The 20,538-nt window shown below is 36.0% G+C and overlaps 3 protein-coding genes and 1 long non-coding RNA gene across 17 annotated transcripts in view; 2 read left to right on the top strand and 2 right to left on the bottom strand.

Moving 5' to 3' along the window:
- The window catches only part of LOC126621357 (disease resistance protein RUN1-like), a 142,361-nt gene that overhangs the window by 18,928 nt on the left and 102,895 nt on the right, over window positions 1-20,538 (top strand). Inside the window, exons 8-9 of the mRNA XM_050289795.1 lie at window positions 15,719-15,750; window positions 16,748-16,784. Of these exons, the coding sequence (XP_050145752.1) occupies window positions 15,719-15,750; window positions 16,748-16,784 (69 nt within the window). The remainder of the gene's footprint in view (window positions 1-15,718; window positions 15,751-16,747; window positions 16,785-20,538) is intronic.
- The window catches only part of LOC126621421 (uncharacterized), a 32,902-nt gene that overhangs the window by 3,621 nt on the left and 8,743 nt on the right, over window positions 1-20,538 (bottom strand). Inside the window, exon 2 of one of the 5 annotated variants that reach the window (XM_050289935.1) lies at window positions 110-277. The exons of 2 other annotated variants lie outside the window; for them this stretch is intronic. In XM_050289935.1, the coding sequence (XP_050145892.1) occupies window positions 125-277 (153 nt within the window). In that variant the 3' untranslated portion in view covers window positions 110-124. Of the gene's footprint in view, window positions 1-109; window positions 283-20,538 lie in introns of those variants that run through there. 2 more of the 5 variants (XR_007622929.1, XR_007622927.1) reach the window with 2 other exon arrangements.
- LOC126621413 (sterol 14-demethylase-like) lies at window positions 3,464-5,395 on the top strand. The gene has a single exon (XM_050289928.1). The coding sequence runs from the start codon at window positions 4,675-4,677 to the stop codon at window positions 5,173-5,175; it is 501 nt and encodes a 166-aa protein (XP_050145885.1). The 5' UTR covers window positions 3,464-4,674; the 3' UTR covers window positions 5,176-5,395.
- LOC126621433 (uncharacterized) lies at window positions 16,908-20,097 on the bottom strand. Of its 10 annotated transcripts, none has more exons than XR_007622950.1 (5): window positions 19,623-20,097; window positions 18,593-19,049; window positions 18,347-18,398; window positions 17,385-18,252; window positions 16,908-17,079 (listed from the first exon to the last, which is right to left on the bottom strand). It is a non-coding gene; the product is annotated as an uncharacterized LOC126621433 (long non-coding RNA). The 10 variants fall into 10 exon arrangements; XR_007622947.1 differs by having other exon boundaries at window positions 17,385-18,398; window positions 18,593-18,621; window positions 18,823-19,049; XR_007622949.1 differs by having other exon boundaries at window positions 17,385-18,393; window positions 18,593-18,621; window positions 18,823-19,049.

Raw genomic sequence — 20,538 nt, 5'->3', positions numbered from 1 at the left:
GACGTAAACAAGGAGTGCCGGCTGTCGACTACCTGACGCCCTCCCCCTCCTCCTTTATCCGGGCTTGGGACCGGCAAATCTATGGAATTGTTTTATGGATGAATACCAGAAGCAGGTCTCCAGGCTACATTGCCAGCATTGGAGTAATTATTTGAGGTTGAAAAATATTGGATAAATCAAACATAACATTGCTTGGCAGCACTGCTGGAAGAGGGCGTCCCTCCCTAAACCGCTCCATCAAAGATAATGTGGCATGATGGGTAGTCATTCTATCAATCTACACTGCACATTTAGACATGACTCAATTTAATAGTATATATTTATGGATTTTTGTATGTCAATTGGCCTGCAAAAGATTACTCCCAATCACAAATTAAATTTTATATCTACAAAATATCTATGGCATAAGCAAGTTTTTACATCAAAATACGAACACATCATGCAACGAATGAACATCCAGCAGCAAAGCATCTCGCAGAAAAATATGCTTCATTGAGCCCCTGTTATGTTCAGCAATTCAAGCTAATGAGAAAGTGCATTCATATAATCAATATTTAAAATAATATGCCCCTGGTTATCATTTTATACGGAAATTCCTTCAGCAAAACAAGTATACAGCTTCAAGAACCTATTGTCGGTATAACACATTTCTAAAGTCTGCTTACCGCCTCAGGTCGAACACATACACCAGAAGGTATGTTAATAACCTGATAACATAACTCTCTCAACCTCACTAACTGTAGTATAAATTCTTCATCTACTTATTTTCTACCATTTGAACATCAATTCCACATTTATACTAACACAAAATAAAAATCTCGGCTTAGATAAGAGAATTAAGACATCCCGAGCTCACATTTACCACTTCAACTACAATTAAACTACAAATTCAAAATCAATCTGATTCGGAACACAAATATAATCATACACACACATCCAATTATACATATATACACAAGCATATACATATATATAGAGAGAAGAGTACCTGCGCAAGGACCTGTTTGGGTGACCAGAGCCCTGGAAGAAAGCGACGGCTTCATTGCCACTAATCCGGCCATCGCGGTCCAAATCGGCCCGTCTGAAATACGCATCGAAGAGATCCACATTCGCCGATTGATCTGCGGCGATGCCATCGCCACCGTCGGATTGCGATTCGTGGAAGATCAGACCACGGAATCAATCGAGAGCGCCGCGCGCCCAGGCTGCAGAAAGCGTAAGGAGCGCTGGGAAGAATCAGAAAACCACGAATTCGGAGGACCATGATTTGGTTGCCTTTCTTCTCCGATTCGGAGGAAAATCAGAAGACGACGGAGACACTGAGCGATGCCAATAGTTTGGGGTAGAAAAACGATGATTTTTCGTTTTTATTTTTTTGTGACAAAAATGGTGCTGTATTTGTGTTATATTTCAAAAATGGTCCTAATGAGCCCGGCCCATTAGGTACTACCACAACAAATACAATTTAGAAATCAAGAGTTGGTTTGCAAGTTTATTTTTTCGATTATTTGTCAACTTAATGCGAGATTGAGAAGGAAGCTACAATTTAGAAATCAGAGTTATTTGTTTGTCGGATATTTGGCATGTTATATTGTGAGACTGTAAATTGCAGATGTACATTTAGACATCGTTCTATAAATTTGTCTAAAGAAGAAACCTAATTGATAATCTATACACACTCATATAGATTAACTACTCTTATTATGGCCAACAAGTAGCTTATGTCCACGACGATGTTGTGTTCACGTTTCGTCGATTTCATGTCCTCTATTTCTTTAAGGAGATGATCAATGATTAGCATTCTAAATATGATTATAAACCCTTCAAATAACTTCATTAGTTGGTACAATTAAGGCATTTTGATTGATCCCTTTCGTGATCACCTCATTTTCACTATTTAATTAGTCCCTGAAACTTCTTGCATTACATGATGTGCATGGAAAGGTCTATTAAATAAAACATTGGGGATCTTTTTCTTTTTTTTCCCGAAACATTGGGGATCTTTGAAGTAGTATTATGTTTCAAATCAAAATCGAAGAACCGGCCTAATAATTGATGTAATTAGTAAACATTGACACATAATGTAATGCATTCTTTATTGAAGCTACAACCTTGTCTAGTTTCCATTTTTTGTAAGTGTATATGTTAGTTTGGCGTATGTCGTTGGCCACTCTAGATTGAAGTGGGCAACTCCATTTTGGGAGCTTCTTTTGTTCTCAGTTGTAGCAAAAATGTCTCAATCACTAAGACAAATTTCTCAAATTTTATCAAGTACATGTCAATTTATGTGCTCCTAACTATTTTTTAGTATGAATAGTTGCACCTTCTTATTTGCAAATGTTAAGAACAGTTGCTCACGTGTACGTAAATTGTAGGTTATGAATATAGACATAACTTTGATTCTAATTGGATATTTGGTGTTACAACTTAAATAATAAAGTTGAGCATTTTTCAGTATACCGAAAATACGATCTGATACACCAAATACTGTTTTCCAATCATGGACTATATTTAATAAGTTACTATTAAAAGATAACTCTTGATTTGGTTAATATGAAAAGAAAAGGAAATTAGGGTATATTATTTAATATTAATATGAATATTACTTAATTATTATTATTTTTTTTTTTTGGAAGCTATATTACTTAATTATTTTGTCAGACATTTATCCATTAGCTGGTCGTGATCGGACTGAACAGTTGGCTCAACTGGTGTAGCAGCCAATGGGAGGCCTGGACTGCATACGGCGCTTCCCCAACGCCCACTTCCACCGCCATTTATGCCCCCTGGCCTCTCCGCCTCCTCCGTCTTCATCAACGCCCACTTCCACAGCCATTTCTTTTAATTAAGCATATTTAAAAGAAAATTTAAAGGAGTTTTTTAACTTTAATTCTTCAAGAATATTGAAATTTAAAATACATGTGGTGTTAGATTACATAGTGACTATAATCCCTTGGAAAATTTTAAACCCATATAACCTATTTATACACCCAACTTAAATTTTAAATGTGAATTATTTTTTCTACCCTATTGCATAATTACCATCAAATACAAGATGAAATTAACAATAAAATTAAATTTTATTAATAAACCCACTCAATAATCAAACTCTACAATCACATTAAACCTTACGATCACGCGATATTTATCATACATTCATTTTAGCTAAACCCTTAAAACACTCTCATAGAGAAAAATATGCTCTTCTTGATCAATGGATGATGATTTTGAAGTTTTGAATCCTCAAACTAAGGTATGAATCGATTTTTGCAAGTTTCTTTTCATTTGATTTCAATTTTTTTTAGGATTTAGAAACAAAATTAACGCCTTTTCTATTACACTTGCCCAAAAACTAAATCTAAGTTTAAGTCCGTAACAATAAATGTTCAATTTATAGCCTACACTAGAGATGTAATTTTCTTGGCTTTTGGCTGACAACTACAACATGTATTATCCAAAGCCTTCTACTTTGTTTATACCATATTTAGGGCCTCGTATATTTGGGCCTTGGGCCTTGTATTTGGGCCTCACACTAAAGCCCATACTTTGTAAAGGAGGAGGAGCCCCTTATTCTATAAAAGGGGACTCCTACCCTCATTCTAGAGGGGCCTCACTCTCACTCTCAGAGGCCATTTCTGGAGCCTTCTCACCCCTTTCAACGCTCTCACTTCTAGAGCTCTCTCTCCCCCTCACTTCTCAGAGAAATATAATACAATCAGTGTGGACGTAGCCCAAACCTTGGGGTGAACCACGATACATCTTGTGTTATTTACATTACATGCAGATTCACGGTCGGATTTACGTTGTACCAAGACCATCCGGTTTTGTGCATCAACATTTGGCGCCGTCTGTGGGAATCGATACGAAAAGCTGTGTCGGTTCTCTCTCATTTTTTCATCAAATTTCACCACTGTGAATCTGCAAAAACCTATAAACAGAAAAGATCCAAATTCCAACACCTGTGCTCTTCCATCCCTCTCTGTTCTTGTAAAAGCAACATCCAAATTACAAAAAAAAAAACATCCAAAAGCTCCTGGAAAAACACCTCCACTTCTCCCTTAACCTTCACACGTGTCCAAAAGCTCATGGAGAAAGATTAGGGGAAGTAGCAGGCTTTTTCCGAGCTCTTCAATGGCTGTCGACGAGAACGTGGAGAGCCGCGACAGCCGAGCGGTGCTGTCATCGCAGGCACAGCCATGCAGATTCAGGCAGAAGCTAGAGATCCACAACGAGGTGCTCCGACGAATCCAAGCGTCTGCTTCGTTGACCCAAAATAAACCGAGTCCGCTTCTTTCCCATCGCCGGGACCCACGGTTCATTGCGGCCAGTCGTCGACCTTAGCTCAAGCTCTCTGTTAACCGGGTCGATCTCACCGGAGCTTGGGAAGCTCACCGGTCTTGAAGTGTTGAGAGCAGGAGGGAACCAGTCCCATCGCATGGAAGCAGCTGCCCCAAAGTCTCCTCCGCCGGAGTCTGCCATCTCCATCAAGATCTCCGTCAAGTTTGCCATCTTCTGTCTCAGATTCTGCTGCAGAAACCCAAAACCTAACCCTCCTTCCAGACCCGACCGAGATCCTTTCCTTTCAACGTCTTCTTGACGCCTTTGTGCACCGAGAACGACGCTATTCTCGTTCTTGCCATCTGCCTCGCCAGGAACTCATGCGGCGGGATCCGCATGCCTCCCTCCACGTCGTCATCGCCGTCTGCCTCGTCATCGTTGCAACTTCGGTTCTCCCAGTACTCACCTCTCAAGATCTTGGAAAACGAGCGCCTGATCGAGAACAAGCGTCTGATCCGGTTCCCTGTGTTCTACGTGGCGGTGGCCAAGCTGATCTCAGCGCTTATAATGTCTCGATCTGGGAAGCATCTTCCTCCGGTGGTGAATACGTGGCCTGTGTTGGGAGGACTGCTCCGGTTCTTGAAAGGCCCCATTATCATGCTTTGTGAAGAGTATCCGAAGCTCTTGAGTGTGTTCACATTGAATCTTTTTAGCAAGAAGATCACTTTCTTGATTGGTTCTGAGGTGTCTGCCCACTTCTTCACGGCCTCGGAGGCTGATCTTAGCCAGCATGAGGTATACCAGTTCAATGTGTCCACTTTCGGCCCTGGAGTTGTTTTCGATGTGGATTACACAGTGAGACAGGAGCAGATCAAGGTTCTGCATACTCTACGGTGAAACACATCAACCCCACAGCTCCCTCCACTCTGGGTTTATCATCCGCCGACTTATCAGAGTCCGCGTCACGAAATCACCTCGGCTGGAGTTTGCTTGGCTTCCCAAAGCTTTGAAAGTTGCAGGAAAAGTCAGTGGGAACAAAGTGAAAAAGAGAAAAAGAAAATAGCAAAGCAGAAAGTAAACAAAAGGCAAAAGCAGATAATATTAATGGGGTGCATAGTGGGGTGGTGCAGTCCACAAATATGATGATGATGGGCCAACAAACCAGCTTCTTCGAATTCAGATCTGACAGCAGTTGCATGTGTATGGTCATGGTGCTGTAACAGATAATATTAATAGGATGCATAGTGGGGTGGTGCAGTTCACAACCATGATGATGATAGGCCAACAAAGCCAGCTCACTCGAATTCAGATCACGAGCACCACCAACGAGTCCTCCACGAACTCCAACCATGCACTCACTCATGCTGTAAACATGTAGTGCAGTGGAAAAGATAAAAAAGAGAAAGCAAAAGGAAAAGCAGAAAAGGAAAAGAGAAAAAAAAAAAAAAAGCAAAAGATCTTCCTATTATTATGATTCCTTATGTCTGCCAGATAAAGAAACAGAGAGAGTGCAGCAGAAAAACACTGCAAAAGCATGGAATAAACACCCCACCAGAATGATGAGATTTATTTTTATCTTTCGAAGACATTTGTATAAACCCTATAAGAGGGTAATATGTATAAACCCCATCAGAGGGTAACTAAAAAAAAAAAAAAAAAAAAAAAAAAAAAAAAAAAAAAAAAAAAAAAAAAAAAGACGGCAAAGCCCAAAAGAAATGGGCTGACATGCTGTGTGGAGAGCAAAGGCCCATAAGCCCAAAATAGCTCCAACCAGGCGATCAAAAGTACGCCAAGTACTCCAAATTATACATGAGCATTACTCATGTCATTCATACATAGACATTCATGAGCATCACTCATGATAATCATACATAAACATTCATGACCATCATTCATGTCAACATTCATGAGCATCACTCATGTTAACATTCATGAGCATCACTCATGACAACATCCATGAGCATCACTCATGTCAATCAACATAAACATGCATGAGCATCACTCATGTCAAATCAGCTTCAAAGACTTCATTTACAGAGCTCTAGCTTCAAAAGCTTCATCTACAAGAGCTCTAGCTTCAAAGACTTCATTTACAGAGCTCTAGCTTCAAAAGCTTCATTTACAAAAGCTCTAGCTTTAAAAGCTTCATTTACAGAGCTCTAGCTTCAAAGCTTCACCTACAAAGCTTCAGTGCAGGGTATACAAATACCGCATCCGAACAACTGCCACTTCGGCCCATACATGGATTCAATTTGAAGTCTTCAGCCAACAGACTCTATTGACCGAAGACTTGGGGGACTACATTATGTACCATATATTGGGCCTCAACTGGGCCTCATAAAAAATACTTGGGAGACTCTAGCCCATCACTTATGTATTGAGGAGCGAGCCCTTATTCTATAAAAGGGACTCCTTCACTTTTAGAGAGCACTCATAAAAAATACTTGGGAGACTCTAGCCCATCACTTATGTATTGAGGAGCGAGCCCTTATTCTATAAAAGGGACTCCTTCACTTTTAGAGAGCACTCATAAAAAATACTTGGGAGACTCTAGCCCATCACTTATGTATTGAGGAGCGAGCCCTTATTCTATAAAAGGGACTCCTTCACTTTTAGAGAGCACTCATGAAAAATACTTGGGGGACTCTAGCCCATCACTTATGTATTGAGGAGTGAGCCCTTATTCTATAAAAGGGAATCCCTCACTTTCATTAGAGAGCACCCATTATTCATGTACTGAGGAGTGAACCCTTATTCTATAAAAGGGACTCCCTCACCTTCAAACGCCACAAGCCAAGCCAACCAAGGCAACATAAGCTACAAGCAAAGCGGCCTCACAACATGTGCTACTTCTAGTTGAGCATCATTTCAGATTGGGCACCGCCTCATATCGAGCATCAGTTACTTCGGCCCACACATGGACTGAATTTCAAGTCTCCAGCCAAAAGACTCTCTTGACTGAAGACTTGGGGGACTACTGTTTATACCATATTTAGGGCCTCGTATATTTGGGCCTTGGGCCTTGTATTTGGGCCTCACACTAAAGCCCATACTTTGTAAAGGAGGAGGAGCCCCTTATTCTATAAAAGGGGACTCCTACCCTCATTCTAGAGGGGCCTCACTCTCACTCTCAGAGGCCATTTCTGGAGCCTTCTCACCCCTTTCAACGCTCTCACTTCTAGAGCTCTCTCTCCCCCTCACTTCTCAGAGAAATATAATACAATCAGTGTGGACGTAGCCCAAACCTTGGGGTGAACCACGATACATCTTGTGTTATTTACATTACATGCAGATTCACGGTCGGATTTACGTTGTACCAAGACCATCCGGTTTTGTGCATCAACATACTTGTTTCTGTGAAAGCAGTTAATCTTATGGGCAAGTAAGATGCGAAAATTGACCAAAACATTGACACACAACAAACTATTTTTATGATTTCTAAACTACACGTAGTCTATTTTATATAACTTAACCATTGAATATAATTTATACCTAGCTCTAATTTATTAAGCTTGAACTTGACAAATGCAGGAGCAAGGATCAAACATTAGCACCGAGATGACATAATTATTTAAACTCAAATTAATTTTATATCAGAGTGACGAGTACTGCACCATTTCCAGTACCCACTGGGTCCTTGCTTTTGTACATTAGAGTGGCAAATATGCAGCAAAGATTAAGTATGAGACAAATAGGTAAGAGATATTACTCTCTTTACACCTTGAACAAGTTCTAGAATATTGATTTCAGGTTTTTATTTTCTAAATGGGTGTAAAGATAAATTTAGATATTGAAGTGGGTTTATGAGGGTAATTTAGGTAGTAAATTTGGGTTTAAAGTGATATTAATAGTTTGATTAAAAATAATATGGGTTTAGAGAGTAAGTTGGGTGTAGAAAGATGTTACATGGATTCAAATAAAATTTCCTTAATCCCTTGATGTGTCCTTAATTCAAAATAATTAATGTGCATTTTATTTAATATCTCCCATTAAATATTTAAATTTATTAACATACAAATTTTAATTTATTTTTTGACCAAAAAAGAGTTTTTTAATTTATTAATTTTATTTAACATTCTTCAAACTTGAAAGACTCAATTAATGTACCTAAATGTTAGTACCGAAATGTGTGTACTAAAATGTATTATATTGAACTAATATATTTAAATGTTAGTACCAAAATGTATGTATCGAAATATATGCACCGAAATGTATTATATTAAATTAATGTACCTAAATGTGTGTACAGAAATATACGCACCGAAATATTATTACCGAACTGTATTATATTGAATTAATATACCTAAATGTTTATATCGAAATGTATGTACCGAAATATGTGTACCTAAATGTATGCACCGAAATGTATTATAATGAATTTAATGTACCTAAAAGAAGAAGACAAAGTACATCAAAATATATTGTATAACAAAAATTAGTTTATCTAAATGTTTACAACAAAATATATTACGATAAATGAAATAAAAATGAAAATTATAATGAAATAAAATTAATACATTAAAAATTAGGAAGAAAAAGAGAAATAATTAAAAAATCAAAATATGGGTTATTAATGTATCAATGGACTAAAATTAGATTTTGATCTTACTCATGGTTTTAATCTAAAAGTCATATTTTTAAAGGATTAAAACGAAGTTTTTAAAAATTTAAAAATAGTAGCATTATTAATTATCAAATATTTTTTAAGTATGTGAAAGTGACTAATCCTTGTCACTCCAAATTTTCAATTTTTGTCCTCCCTGGACGTTTGAAACTTTGCGCATATACCTCCCCCTAGTAAGAACTAAACTCTGATCTAGTCTTAGGTGCAATTGTAGTTAAGATTCTCCTTCTGCTATCTGATATAAGACAGAGAGATGGAGTTGATTGGGTTCATTCAAGTTTTCAACATCATCGTCATCGTGATCGTAATTAAGGATGGGCAATGATTATGGCGGATGAGTAACTGTGATTATTTACTCATAACCGTTTATGTTCATACCCGCATAACCATTTACCTGTTAGGTAATTGCATAAACGGTTATACTCATAACCGTTTATAAACGGTTAACCATACTCATAACGGCGGTTACCCAAACCCATGATATTTCACCTTTCTTTCTTGGGAGTTTTAACGAAAAGTTTGCGGTACTGTTCACTTTAATGAAAAACCACATTTTTACACTAAAAAGTCAAACCTGGTACTATTCACTTTACCCTTTATTTTGTCCTTACTGTTAAAATTCAAAGTTTTTAAGCTCTTTTCATTAGTTTTTCATTCTTTCTTTAAGTCCTCAACTAGATATCATCTTTTATAAGAAAAACTAATGAAAATGACTTGAAAACTTTGAGTTTTAACGATAAGGACAAAATAAAGGGTAAAGTGAATAGTATCATATTTGACTTTTTAGTGTAAAAATGTGATTTTTCGTTAAAATAAACAGTATCAGGAGTTTTTTCGTTAAAATTGTCATTATTATAACCTTTTCTTCCGTTTGAATGCACATGGTTTATGCAAGGAAAGTGCTTGAGCAATTTCGTCTTTATATTTTTTATGTATTTTTTTTGTCTAATCCCTAGTGATTTTTTCTCGGTCGTTGCAAAGTTTGTGCGTATATTTTATTGAAAAATGCCTTACCGAATGTATTTGGACCAATTTTTCTTTTAATTAAAGCATATTTAAAAGAAAATTTTAAAGTAGTAGCATTATTAACTATCAAATATTTTTTAAGTATGTGAAAGTGACTACTCCTTGTCTCCCCAAATTTTCAATTTTTGTCCTCCCTGGACGTTTGAAATTTTTTGTGCATATACCCACCCCTAAGACCATCTTCATTTTTTGGGTTAAAATTTAAAATTTTTAGTTGAGAAAATTTAGGTTTTAATCTAGAAATAACTTTTTTGCTCCAACCCTGGGTTAAAATTTTAGTCTCATATTATTAAAGAATGAATTGAGGCTAATTCAAGGAACAAAATGCCGATAATATCGGCGATATTTAGCAGATATTATCGGTTTTTCACGGTACCGATATTTTAATAGGTATCCAACGGGATTTCATCAAAATATCACGGTATTATCGATAATATCGCGATATTTCCGAAACTATCGCGATATTTTGAAAAGTTCCTCAATAACTGAAAAGTCTCATTGAAATGGAGCTTGAGGTGGTCGTCGGAGAGCACGGCGGCGGAGGCCAGTGCTTGCAGAGCGCCCTGGGAGACTCTGAAGTTGTTGTCCTTGAGAAGATCTAAGCAGCAGTCGACGAGCGACGTCACCTCCGACGAATTCAGGCTCTTTCTTGACACTTCCAGAAGCTGATGCAGGCGCTCCACTCCCGCCATGCGCTCCTTGGTGTCCTTGGCACACGCAAGCTCCAATGCTTCCTCCATCGGAGCAACTTTAGGGTTCTCTTAGGGCGTGATCTGGTGCGGTCAGGCACAGATCTGGTGAATTAGGTGCCCAATGAGGGCATAAGAGAGAGAGAGAGAGAGAGAGAGAGAGAGAGAGAAAGAGAGGAGTGGAGTTTGGAGTTGGTGGAGTGAGAGAGTGAGTGACTGAAAGTGAAATGTAGAGAGAGAAAGTGTGGAGAGAGATGTGGAGGAGGATGATTGTGGCTGAGTTTACAGGGTCTTCCCTCTCTCTTTCGAGTCTAAAGGTTGAAGACGATGTTTGGTTCGGATTGGTGCGTTGGCACCATCTAAAAAGAAGAAGAAAAAGAAGTGGTGCGTTGGGGCACCATCTGAAAAGAAGAAGAAAAAGAAGTGGTGCCAAGTGGTGCATTGGCACCATCTAAAAAGAAGAAGAAAAAGAAGTGGTGCGTTGGCACCATCTGAAAACAAGAAGAAAAAATGTTTGCCAAAAAAAACAAAAGAAGAAGAAGAAGAAATAATAATAAAAAATAAAGGTTTTGGAATGGTGTGCTGCACCATGTGAAAAGAAAAAATAAAAATAATTTTTTAATAGAAAATTGTACAACTAGATTGATTAAAAATTATATATAAATGATTATTGTGTGTTTAAACATCTTTCATTAATTACTACATATTTTCTACACTCACAATGTTTGCCAGCTCGCTATATAATCAACTTAAATCAGTTAAATCCATCATGCAATGCATTTCCTTCCAATTTTTTTGTGATAAACTAATAGATAATTGACTAAATAAACATCCTGCAAAGTTTCAATAAAAATTTCCAAGTTTTTCTTACAATTTCCGTGGTTTCCATATTATTTTTATCGATATCGATAATATCCCGATATTTCCATCGATATTTCCGTGTTTTTGAACTATCGATATTTCCGATATCATCGATATTTAATACCTTAGGCTAATTTTTTCTTAAAGTAACTATTTGAAAAGAAAAAAAATTATGTAGACTATCCTAATTTAACTTTATGAACATTTTAACCTAAAAATATTTAGATTCCGACAAATATTAAAAAATCACTAACCGACACCATGAAACTCGTGAAACAGTATGAAAAAAATATGAAACACATAAAATACTTTCTTTTTAATTTACTTTAGCCGTTGGATTTCATCAAATTAGATCTTAACCATTGGATTTAATGAATTTATAAATATAAAACTAAAAAAATATACATATATGGTGGACCAGCCCCACTAATCCTGGGGAAATCCTGGACTAAATTTGGCCCAAAAATAAATTTTGAGTTTTAACTCATATTTGCCCCAAGGGTTGGAGCAAGTTAGGATAAGTTTAGAACCTAAAATTTAAGTTTTACTTCAAGAGTTGGAGTAAGTCTAATAAGGACTAAAATCTAGTCTCAGGTGCAACTGTAGTTAAAATCTAGTCTAAGAGAGAGCGATGGAGTTGATTGGGTTCATTTAAGTTTTCAACATCGTGGTCATCACCATCGGAACTCTGGTGTACATGTGCTAGGATCATTAACATTTTCTTCTTCGTCTTCTGCGGCTGATACTGTTGGTTTCTAATTGGTTGGTTTGGGTGGCAAGCCGGTACATTTTGATCATCTGATAGATGCAAAAAAAAAAAAAATTCATGGTAAATACATTTTCAAAGTATGTGTCATCACTGCTACGTTGGTACAGAAGTTACTCTCGTATAGACAACATGATTAGCCATCTCTACACAAGTTTTTCTCGGTTACTTTCAGGCTAAGTTGTGGGCTCTCTTATAACCTCCCGATAGTATCGGAAAGCTAGATTCCAAATCTTAGACAATCTCCAATAGTGAAGGACATGATTTTTGTAGTGTGAAACTTACTTGTTTTTATTTTTTAGGAATTATAAAAAGGTACTCGATCGAAAGTGCTTGGAAATTTCTTGAAAGAAATTGGTCACTAATTGGAAATATTTAAAAATTTGTACGTAAAATGTGTAAATACGTCAATTGAATAAGAAGGAGCTTGCTTTTTTTTTAATTACAAGCGATATTCTATACTAATCTCTATTTAGGGAAGGCGGGAGGGTTTGAACTGAGACACAGTGAGTTGAAGAGAAATGCACAATCTATAAGGGCAATCGACCACTTATATTTGTCGCTTAGTTTCACTCTATGTCTCTTAAGACCTCCTGATAGCCTCAGAAAGACAGATTTCAAATCTTAGGCGATCTCTAGTAGTGAACGACTATTCTTAACCCTCCATGATTTTGTATTGTGAAAGTAGTTTTGTAGTATGAAATTAACTTGTTTTTCTTTTTTCTAGGAATTATAAAAAGGTACTCAACTGAAAGTACTTGAAAATCTCTTAAAATAAATTAAGAAAATTCAAAACTTTGTATGTAAAAGGTGTAAACATGTGAATTGTATGAAAAAAGAGTTTTTTTTTGGTTTTTTTTTAATTACAAATGATACTTTACACTAATCATACTAAGGGGATGCGGAAGAGCATGAACTCAAAACATAGTGAATTGAAGAGAAATTTTTTAACCATAAGGGCAATCCACCACTTGTTTTTCTCGTAATCAGGCTAAACTCTAGTTCACCAAAGCCAATTTGGGAGGTGTGCTTTCTATATCAAGGTTTGCTTGTTCATTTTCAAAGGTTTAGTTTGCTTTTATCTTTAATTGAAGAGTCGTGTACATTTAGTATGATATTGTGACATCTTAAACTAATAATGAATAAACAAATAACTTGAGTGCTACGGTGACACACTAGGTGTAGGTTACTTGTCTTCGTCAAGATTAAATTTTATTGGATGATCTGCTGATCAGAGATGAATCTGAATGGAAAAAATAAATTTATGCATAAAACATGTAGGAATGACTTGTGAGTTATGACTTGTCAGCTTTAATGAAAGTTATGAACTGATGGTGATGTGCCCTTATTTTGTCTTTCTTCATATGTGAACACATTAATTTTTTAAAAGGAGAAGGTAAGGTGCTTGAGTCAAGTAATTTCATTTCTCCTTTTTTTTATTTGACATCTCCGTTGGATTGTCGAGAGCATATATAGAACTTTTGTAACCTTGTGTAAATTAGGTCAACTAGTACAATTATTGAACTCAAATTGATATAGTCTATGCGGGTCTACTCCCTCCTCCCTTGCTTGATTCCCACTTTCTACCTCCGTCTGTCTTTTGCTTAGTTTAGTGCCTAGATAGAGAGAGAGAGAGAGAGATGGGTGGATCATGACTATCTTAGGCCATCTCCAATTGAAGGCTGGAGGGCTCGTTTTAGCCCTCTGACTTTCTAAGAAATTAATATTTTAATGAACAATGCAATGTCATATTTCTTACCATCTCCAACCGAGGGGCCAGAGGACCATAGACCAAACATAGCCCAGTGACAAAAAGCCATCTCCAATTGAGGGCCAAAGGGTCATAGGACCAAATATAATTTATTATTTAAATTTAAAAACTACAACAACTTAAATTTAACAATGCTTGATGCTATTTATTCAAACTTGGAAGATGTTTCTTCCATCTTGAAGAACAACTCTTGTGGTTTATTGAAAAAATTGAAGGAAAGATTATTGGAAGAGGTAAGAAAATAGAATGTGAAGAATTGAAATAGAATGAAGTGATATAGTATGGAATGGTGAAAATTATGTGAGAACTGGTATATGAATGACTTAGGTATTTATAGGAAAAAAAGGGGGAATTTAAAATTTTTTTTTTAAAAAAATTGGCCCAAAAAAAAAGAGGGAGAATACTGTTAGATATATCCGACACTAAAGAGAACAATATTGTCGGCTATATCCGACATAAATAATATTAATAATAAAAAATCCAGCCAGGCTCGGGGCTGGTTGGCTGGGTTGGGCCAGCCGGTTGGCCCTTTGGCCTTTTTTTGTCTCATGGGCCCACAAGCCTTTGGTCTAACCCTCGGTTGGAGACGATTTTCGGGCTATTTTCGACCCTGTAGCCCTTTAGACCCTTCGGTTGTAGATGGTTTTACTTGGGGCCATGCTACATAATTTTAGCTGGAGTACTAGACCCTCTGTTGATCTCTCGACGGCCTCAAAAGTAGAGATGGCAAACTAACCCATTGAATTATTAATGAATAATTATTAAGATATGTTTAGTTTGTTTTTTATCATAACATAGTGGTGAGATTAATAGTTTTAATGATTGTGTAATACTTTATGGTGATATCAAACTAAATGAGTCTGAGACTCTTAATAACTTTTCATTAATAATTCAATGAGTTAATTTGTCACTTGTACTCAGAAGGACAAATATCAAATTCTATTCAAGCTCCATTGATAAACTATACACTTAGCCCTCCATGATTTTGTAATGTGAAATTCACTTTTTTTTTTCTTTTCAAATTATAAAAATATCCTCAATTGAAAGTGCTTCGAAATTTCTTGCAAAAAAATTGGTCAGTAACTAAGTAATTGGAAAAAATCAAAACCGTGTACGCAAAGCACATGAAGGGAGGGTCGCATCCATGTGTCACTTTTTAGAGAAATTTTTTATTGCGACAAGAACACAAGTGGTAGATCACGTGTTTTAATAGAAATGGTGGAAAATTTTATTTTTTTAAGTTATTAACTTTTTAGCATACATATCTCATTATTTGTATAATGATACGTGATGTATCACCTCGTGTACTGGTCAAATTGAAAAACCTCTCCCATTTTTGTGCTTATGTATGTAGTCCAATTCTAAGTAAATTCTGAACTAGTCTTCCTCTCCTTCTCTCCTTCTTTCTCTCTCTCTCTCTCTCTCTCTCTCTCTCTCTCTCTCTCTCTCTTGACTTTTTTGTTTCAATAGATCCTCCGAACTACTCTTTCTCTCTCTTACTTTATTGGATCCTCCTTAATTCTGAACCAGTCTCTCTCTCTTTCCTTCTAATTCACAATTAATCTCTCTGCAACTACTACTTGCTGGATCTGAAAAATAGAGGTTGTGGATATGGCATCTTCTTGTTCTTGATTTTCATCCGCTGCTGCTCTTGCTGATGCTGATGATACGAAAAAGTAAATGTTGTGGATATTATTTTGAAGGTGGAGAAAACAAACAAGCCCTTGTCAAATTGGTAAGTCAGTGTTTATTGATTGATTCTGTTTAAGGCTCTTTCTGTATTTTTTGTCATTTCTTTTCTTTTTTTTTTGATAGAAAGGCATATTTTGAGAGAAAGGCGTATTTTTTTTCTTTTTCTTTTTACATAAGTTTAGGTGTTATGCTGCCATATAATTTGCTAATTAGTTTTTGTTATGTCTGCTGTTAATTCCTTCGCTGGTGACCTGTCACCGGATGTCACTTTGTTTTGTTTGCATCTTGATCAATTGTCTTCCTTTACATGCTGAGATGACGTTGTTCATATTAAGATTGCAAATATATGAATTTCTTTCATGTTAAGTTTTTCTCGTTTACTTTCAGGTTAGTTTGATTTCTCGCTTACTTTCAGGTTAGTTCGATAGCCTCGGTAATAGAAATGACAAACTAACCCATTGAATATTTATTAATAGATAACTATTAAGATCCATTTAGTTTGATTTCACTATAATATACTAGTAAAATTGATAGTTGTAATGATTGTGTATATCTTATAATGAAATTGAGTTAAATAGGCTGAAACTCTATAATTCAATGAATTGATTTGTCACTTGTGCTCGGAAAGACATACTCCAAATCTTGTTCAATCTCAATTGGTGAACAACTATATTCTTAACCCTCTCTATGATTTTGTAGTGTGAAATTCACTTATTTTCTTTTGAAAATTATAAAAATGTCCTCAAATCAAAGTTGCTTGGAAATTGTTTGGAAATTTCTTGAAAGAAACTGGCCATTGACTTACTGGAAAACTTTACAACCGTGCACGCAGAGAGCGTAAAGGGGGGGCCCCATCCCATGTGCTCCCTTTTTATACTTCAATAACCATTCATCTCTCACGTATTCCTGTGAAGGAGCCTTCGGAACTTTAGCCAATTCGAGTAAATTCTAATAGTCTCCCTCCCTCTCTCTCCGATGATACAAAAAACTAATTGTTTTGGATATTATTTTGAAGGTGAACTTTTCTTCTTATTTTGAAGGTGCAGAAAACAAACAGCCCTTGTCAAATTGGTACAGGTTAGTCAGTATTTATTGATACTCTTTAAGGCTCTTTTCTGTATTTTTTGTAATTTCTTTTTAATTAATAAGTTTAGGTGTTACTAGAAAGTACCACCCGTACATTGCTGCGGGATTACAAAATTCATGAAATATCTTGTTTAAAATATAAAAAAGTTAGTGTTAATAGTAAATTGTTTCAATTTAGGTACAATGAACTGGAACTTTTAACAATCGTACCCAATGTTGTGAGAATAAAGGTTTTTGGCTAGAATAACGCTGAATTTATATGTGTTCCCCATCTGCATTGCGGTTCCTGCTAGAATAAAAACAAATTTACAAAATGATTTGCGTATTTTGGTAAGAGATTAACAAATCAGCTATAATTTATGAAAGTAAATGTGAGAACGGAGAAACACTTTAAATAAAGTTTAATAGAAAAGCTTTTCAATCCAACATCATCCAAAACTATGAAATAACGGAATATATACCAAGAATAAAAAAAATAATTTCACAGATTTAACTTTCACAGCATATAAAACACAACTTTCACAATATTCAAATAATTAAAAAAAAAATTGTTGGAGAAAAGGTTGAAAGGAAAAATCCAAAATTACTTACCTTGAGCATAAAGGGCTTCGAAAGCTGCAGACAAAAGCCCCAAAAAATGAACAGCAAAGTGTTCTCATGCTTAGGTTTGGGTGGCATATCTGAGCATCTGTGCAACCCATATATACACACACATACATATATATACACATACACATACCCTAAAAGTAAGGAGTTATAGTTAAATCTATGCTAAAATAAACAATTAAGTATGAGCAAGACCTCGTAAAAAGTAGGTGATCATATGTGTTCTTCAACTTTCTGTCGAACCTGCAATTAAAGAAGGTGAGCCACCTTGAAAAACATGGTTAATCACCATGTACGACATGAACCAAAGAAACCCACTACTGAAGCTATATATAATCATTGAAGAGAAACCTTTAACATCCAGCACAAAGCAAACTATAGTCGAAACTAATTGAGCAGGTTAGCTGAAAAACATGTGTGGGCAGTAAAGTATATTAATTTTGAAAAGCTAAGAAGTTAATCAGGAAAAAAGGAAAACACAAACCCACTTATTCACATAAGAAATGCATATATTATCAATTTCCAATAAACAAATGATGAAAGCTCATCTGCCTTCTCAATTTTTAAGGAATCCATCTAAATGAAATCACTAAAAAGCAAGAAATAATTGGTCAAAGCATCCTGCCTTCTCAAAGATAATATCGATTGAAATAAAATCACACAAATGAAACTTAAAAAACAAAAGCACAAACCCACTTATTCAAATAAGAAATACATACACAATAAGCAAGAAGTGGAAGCAGGGAGAGCATACCCAAACAACCAGCAGCCTTCCATCTCCTGTGAAATCTCAGATTTGTCACCAGAGGGAACCAAATGCAAAATCCACTTTAGCTGGTAAAGCCTCGACAAACTGCCACAACTCTCCGCAAAACCAAACCATTAGGGTTTCGTTCAAATTACAAATCCGAAATAACAACTCATATACTGGTGTTATAGAACCTAACTGAGTTTAATAGAAGTGACGATGATCTGAGGAAAGATCATGCCCAAACTGCACTAAAAATTAGTCAGTTCAATTAGGGATTAAATTTAACTAAACAGTAACACATTTTAACTAAAATGATAACAAAATTCAATATCCTTCACTTTGAATTGGAGATTAAGTAAAAAAAATTATCCACAAATCATCTACATATTCATAATTATCCATGAGAAGTAGAAATTCGAAAAGAAAAAATTAAATCACTTACAGGGCAGGTCTTCAGCAAGAATAGCATTTCTGCAAAACCCAGAATACTATTAAATATAAACAAAAAAAATTGAAATTTTTATTCCTTAAAGTTTCAAACTGTCAAGGTTTTATCCGGGTAAAACCCAGATCAGATTCTAAATGGGTTTATCAAAAATAATAATTTAATCAGAAATTAACACTAAAAATAAATCAAAAACACAAACAATAAAAAAATTGAAATTTTCGTACCTCAAGTTTTTGGGGTTTTACTGTGAATCCAATTGAGAAGTAAGGGCACAAATTGTGGGAGAACACGAAGAGGAAGCAAGCATGTACGCTTAGCTGGTATTGGTTTGACCTAATTTACTTTTTTAAGTCCAATGTGATAGAAAATCCATTTTTGTCTTGATTTTACATGAAAAATACGATGCATGTCCCCTGAACATACTGCTCAAGAAGCAAATTTTGCTTGCTTGCTGCATTTAGTATATAAACCACAATAAGCAATTTACTGGACATAAAAGATAACTACGGAATGAAAAAATATAAAAATTTCAATCTCAAATTGTTTGCTGATCTTGAAAACAAAATCCATGCAACTGAACCTAACTAATACACAACTCGGCTGAGCCAAAGGTTTGAATTTACTGGACATAAAAGAAAAAGGTCACAGAATTTTATTAAGATTTATTTTCCTACGTTTTCTAGGCTACCAAACAATGGAACCCATATCTGCTCCTCACCCAGATTACCAATGAACGCCTATTTTTCAACTAAATAGGAAATTTTCCCACGAAACTGAAAGCTAGGAACTTCGAACAATGAAATCAAACTTCAATTAAACCAATTTACAACCGGATGAGATGGAAAATTAGCTAATTAATTAATTAACGATTTAATCAAGAACAAACCCAGATATCTACAACCCAAATTAAACACAAAATCAAGGTCCTTTCAGAAACATAAGCTTAAGAAGACGAAAATCTGAAACCTTTCAAAAGCGCAGAAATAGAGAGAAAAAAAAATGGGGAAAAAGTTGGGAAATTTACCAGAGGGGTATAGGTGGAAGCACCGCGAGAAGACGATCGGCACGGTAGATTGAAGCTCGAAAAGGCTGAGCTTGGACTCTGCGGCAGTGGCGAGATCTAGGGTTTTTCCACAGAGAGAGAGGGAAACCTAGATTGGGAAAATAGGGAGAGAAATAGAGACCTTGATTCGAAGAGAAATGGTGAAGCCCTAAATCGAGCTGCTTGGTGCAAAGAAGAGTGAGGCGAGGAGGGAGACGGGGAAAGCAGGAGTCAAGCAGAGAAAAAGGGGGTCTAGAGACTGAAATGGTGGGGGGGGGGGTGGGGGGAAGCATCTAGAGAAAACGCGAGGCTAAAACGGTGTGGGAACGAAAGACGAACCTGAAATAACAAAAAAGAAGCAGGGGTGAAAATGGGATGACACTGTTAATGAACAGTGTTTTCTGTGTTGGGTTTTAGTATATGTATAAAGTTATGCTGGCATTTAAATTGCTAATTAATTTTTGTCATGTGCGTATCATGTGCCCCATTTTCCACTTTCGTTCATCTCTCACTCGTTGATTTTCGAGCCTTTGAAACTTTGTGCATGTACTCAAAAGCCAATTCAAGGTAATGGATATTGCGGCTGCTTCTTCTTTTTAGGAAACTGTGAAAGCCAAATACAACTATTAGGACAATATTTGTGTACTCATTAGTGAGTACTCACCTCTTGGTTTTGTTTAATAATAAATTAACACATGTTTTATTCTTTATAATATGGAAAATACTTGGCTGCTGAAGGGTTGTGCAGGAGCTCCTGCTTACACCCAATCACGGGTGGACACGTGTTCAAGTTTTGATTAAAAGCAGGAGTGGCTGCTGAATTTTCAGCAGCCAAGTGTTGTTCTTATAATATAATGTATATATCATTATTTTTTCTTGGGCTTTTAAAACAAAGAAC

The sequence above is a fragment of the Malus sylvestris genome, chromosome 5 (assembly GCF_916048215.2).
Source record: "Malus sylvestris chromosome 5, drMalSylv7.2, whole genome shotgun sequence".
Lineage (NCBI taxonomy): Eukaryota > Viridiplantae > Streptophyta > Magnoliopsida > Rosales > Rosaceae > Malus > Malus sylvestris.
This window is presented reverse-complemented; position numbering and strand designations above follow the sequence as displayed.

Coding starts and splice junctions, on each gene's coding strand:
- LOC126621413 (XM_050289928.1), top strand. CDS start 4,675: ATGCCTCCCTCCACGTCGTCATCGCCGTCTGCCTCGTCATCGTTGCAA.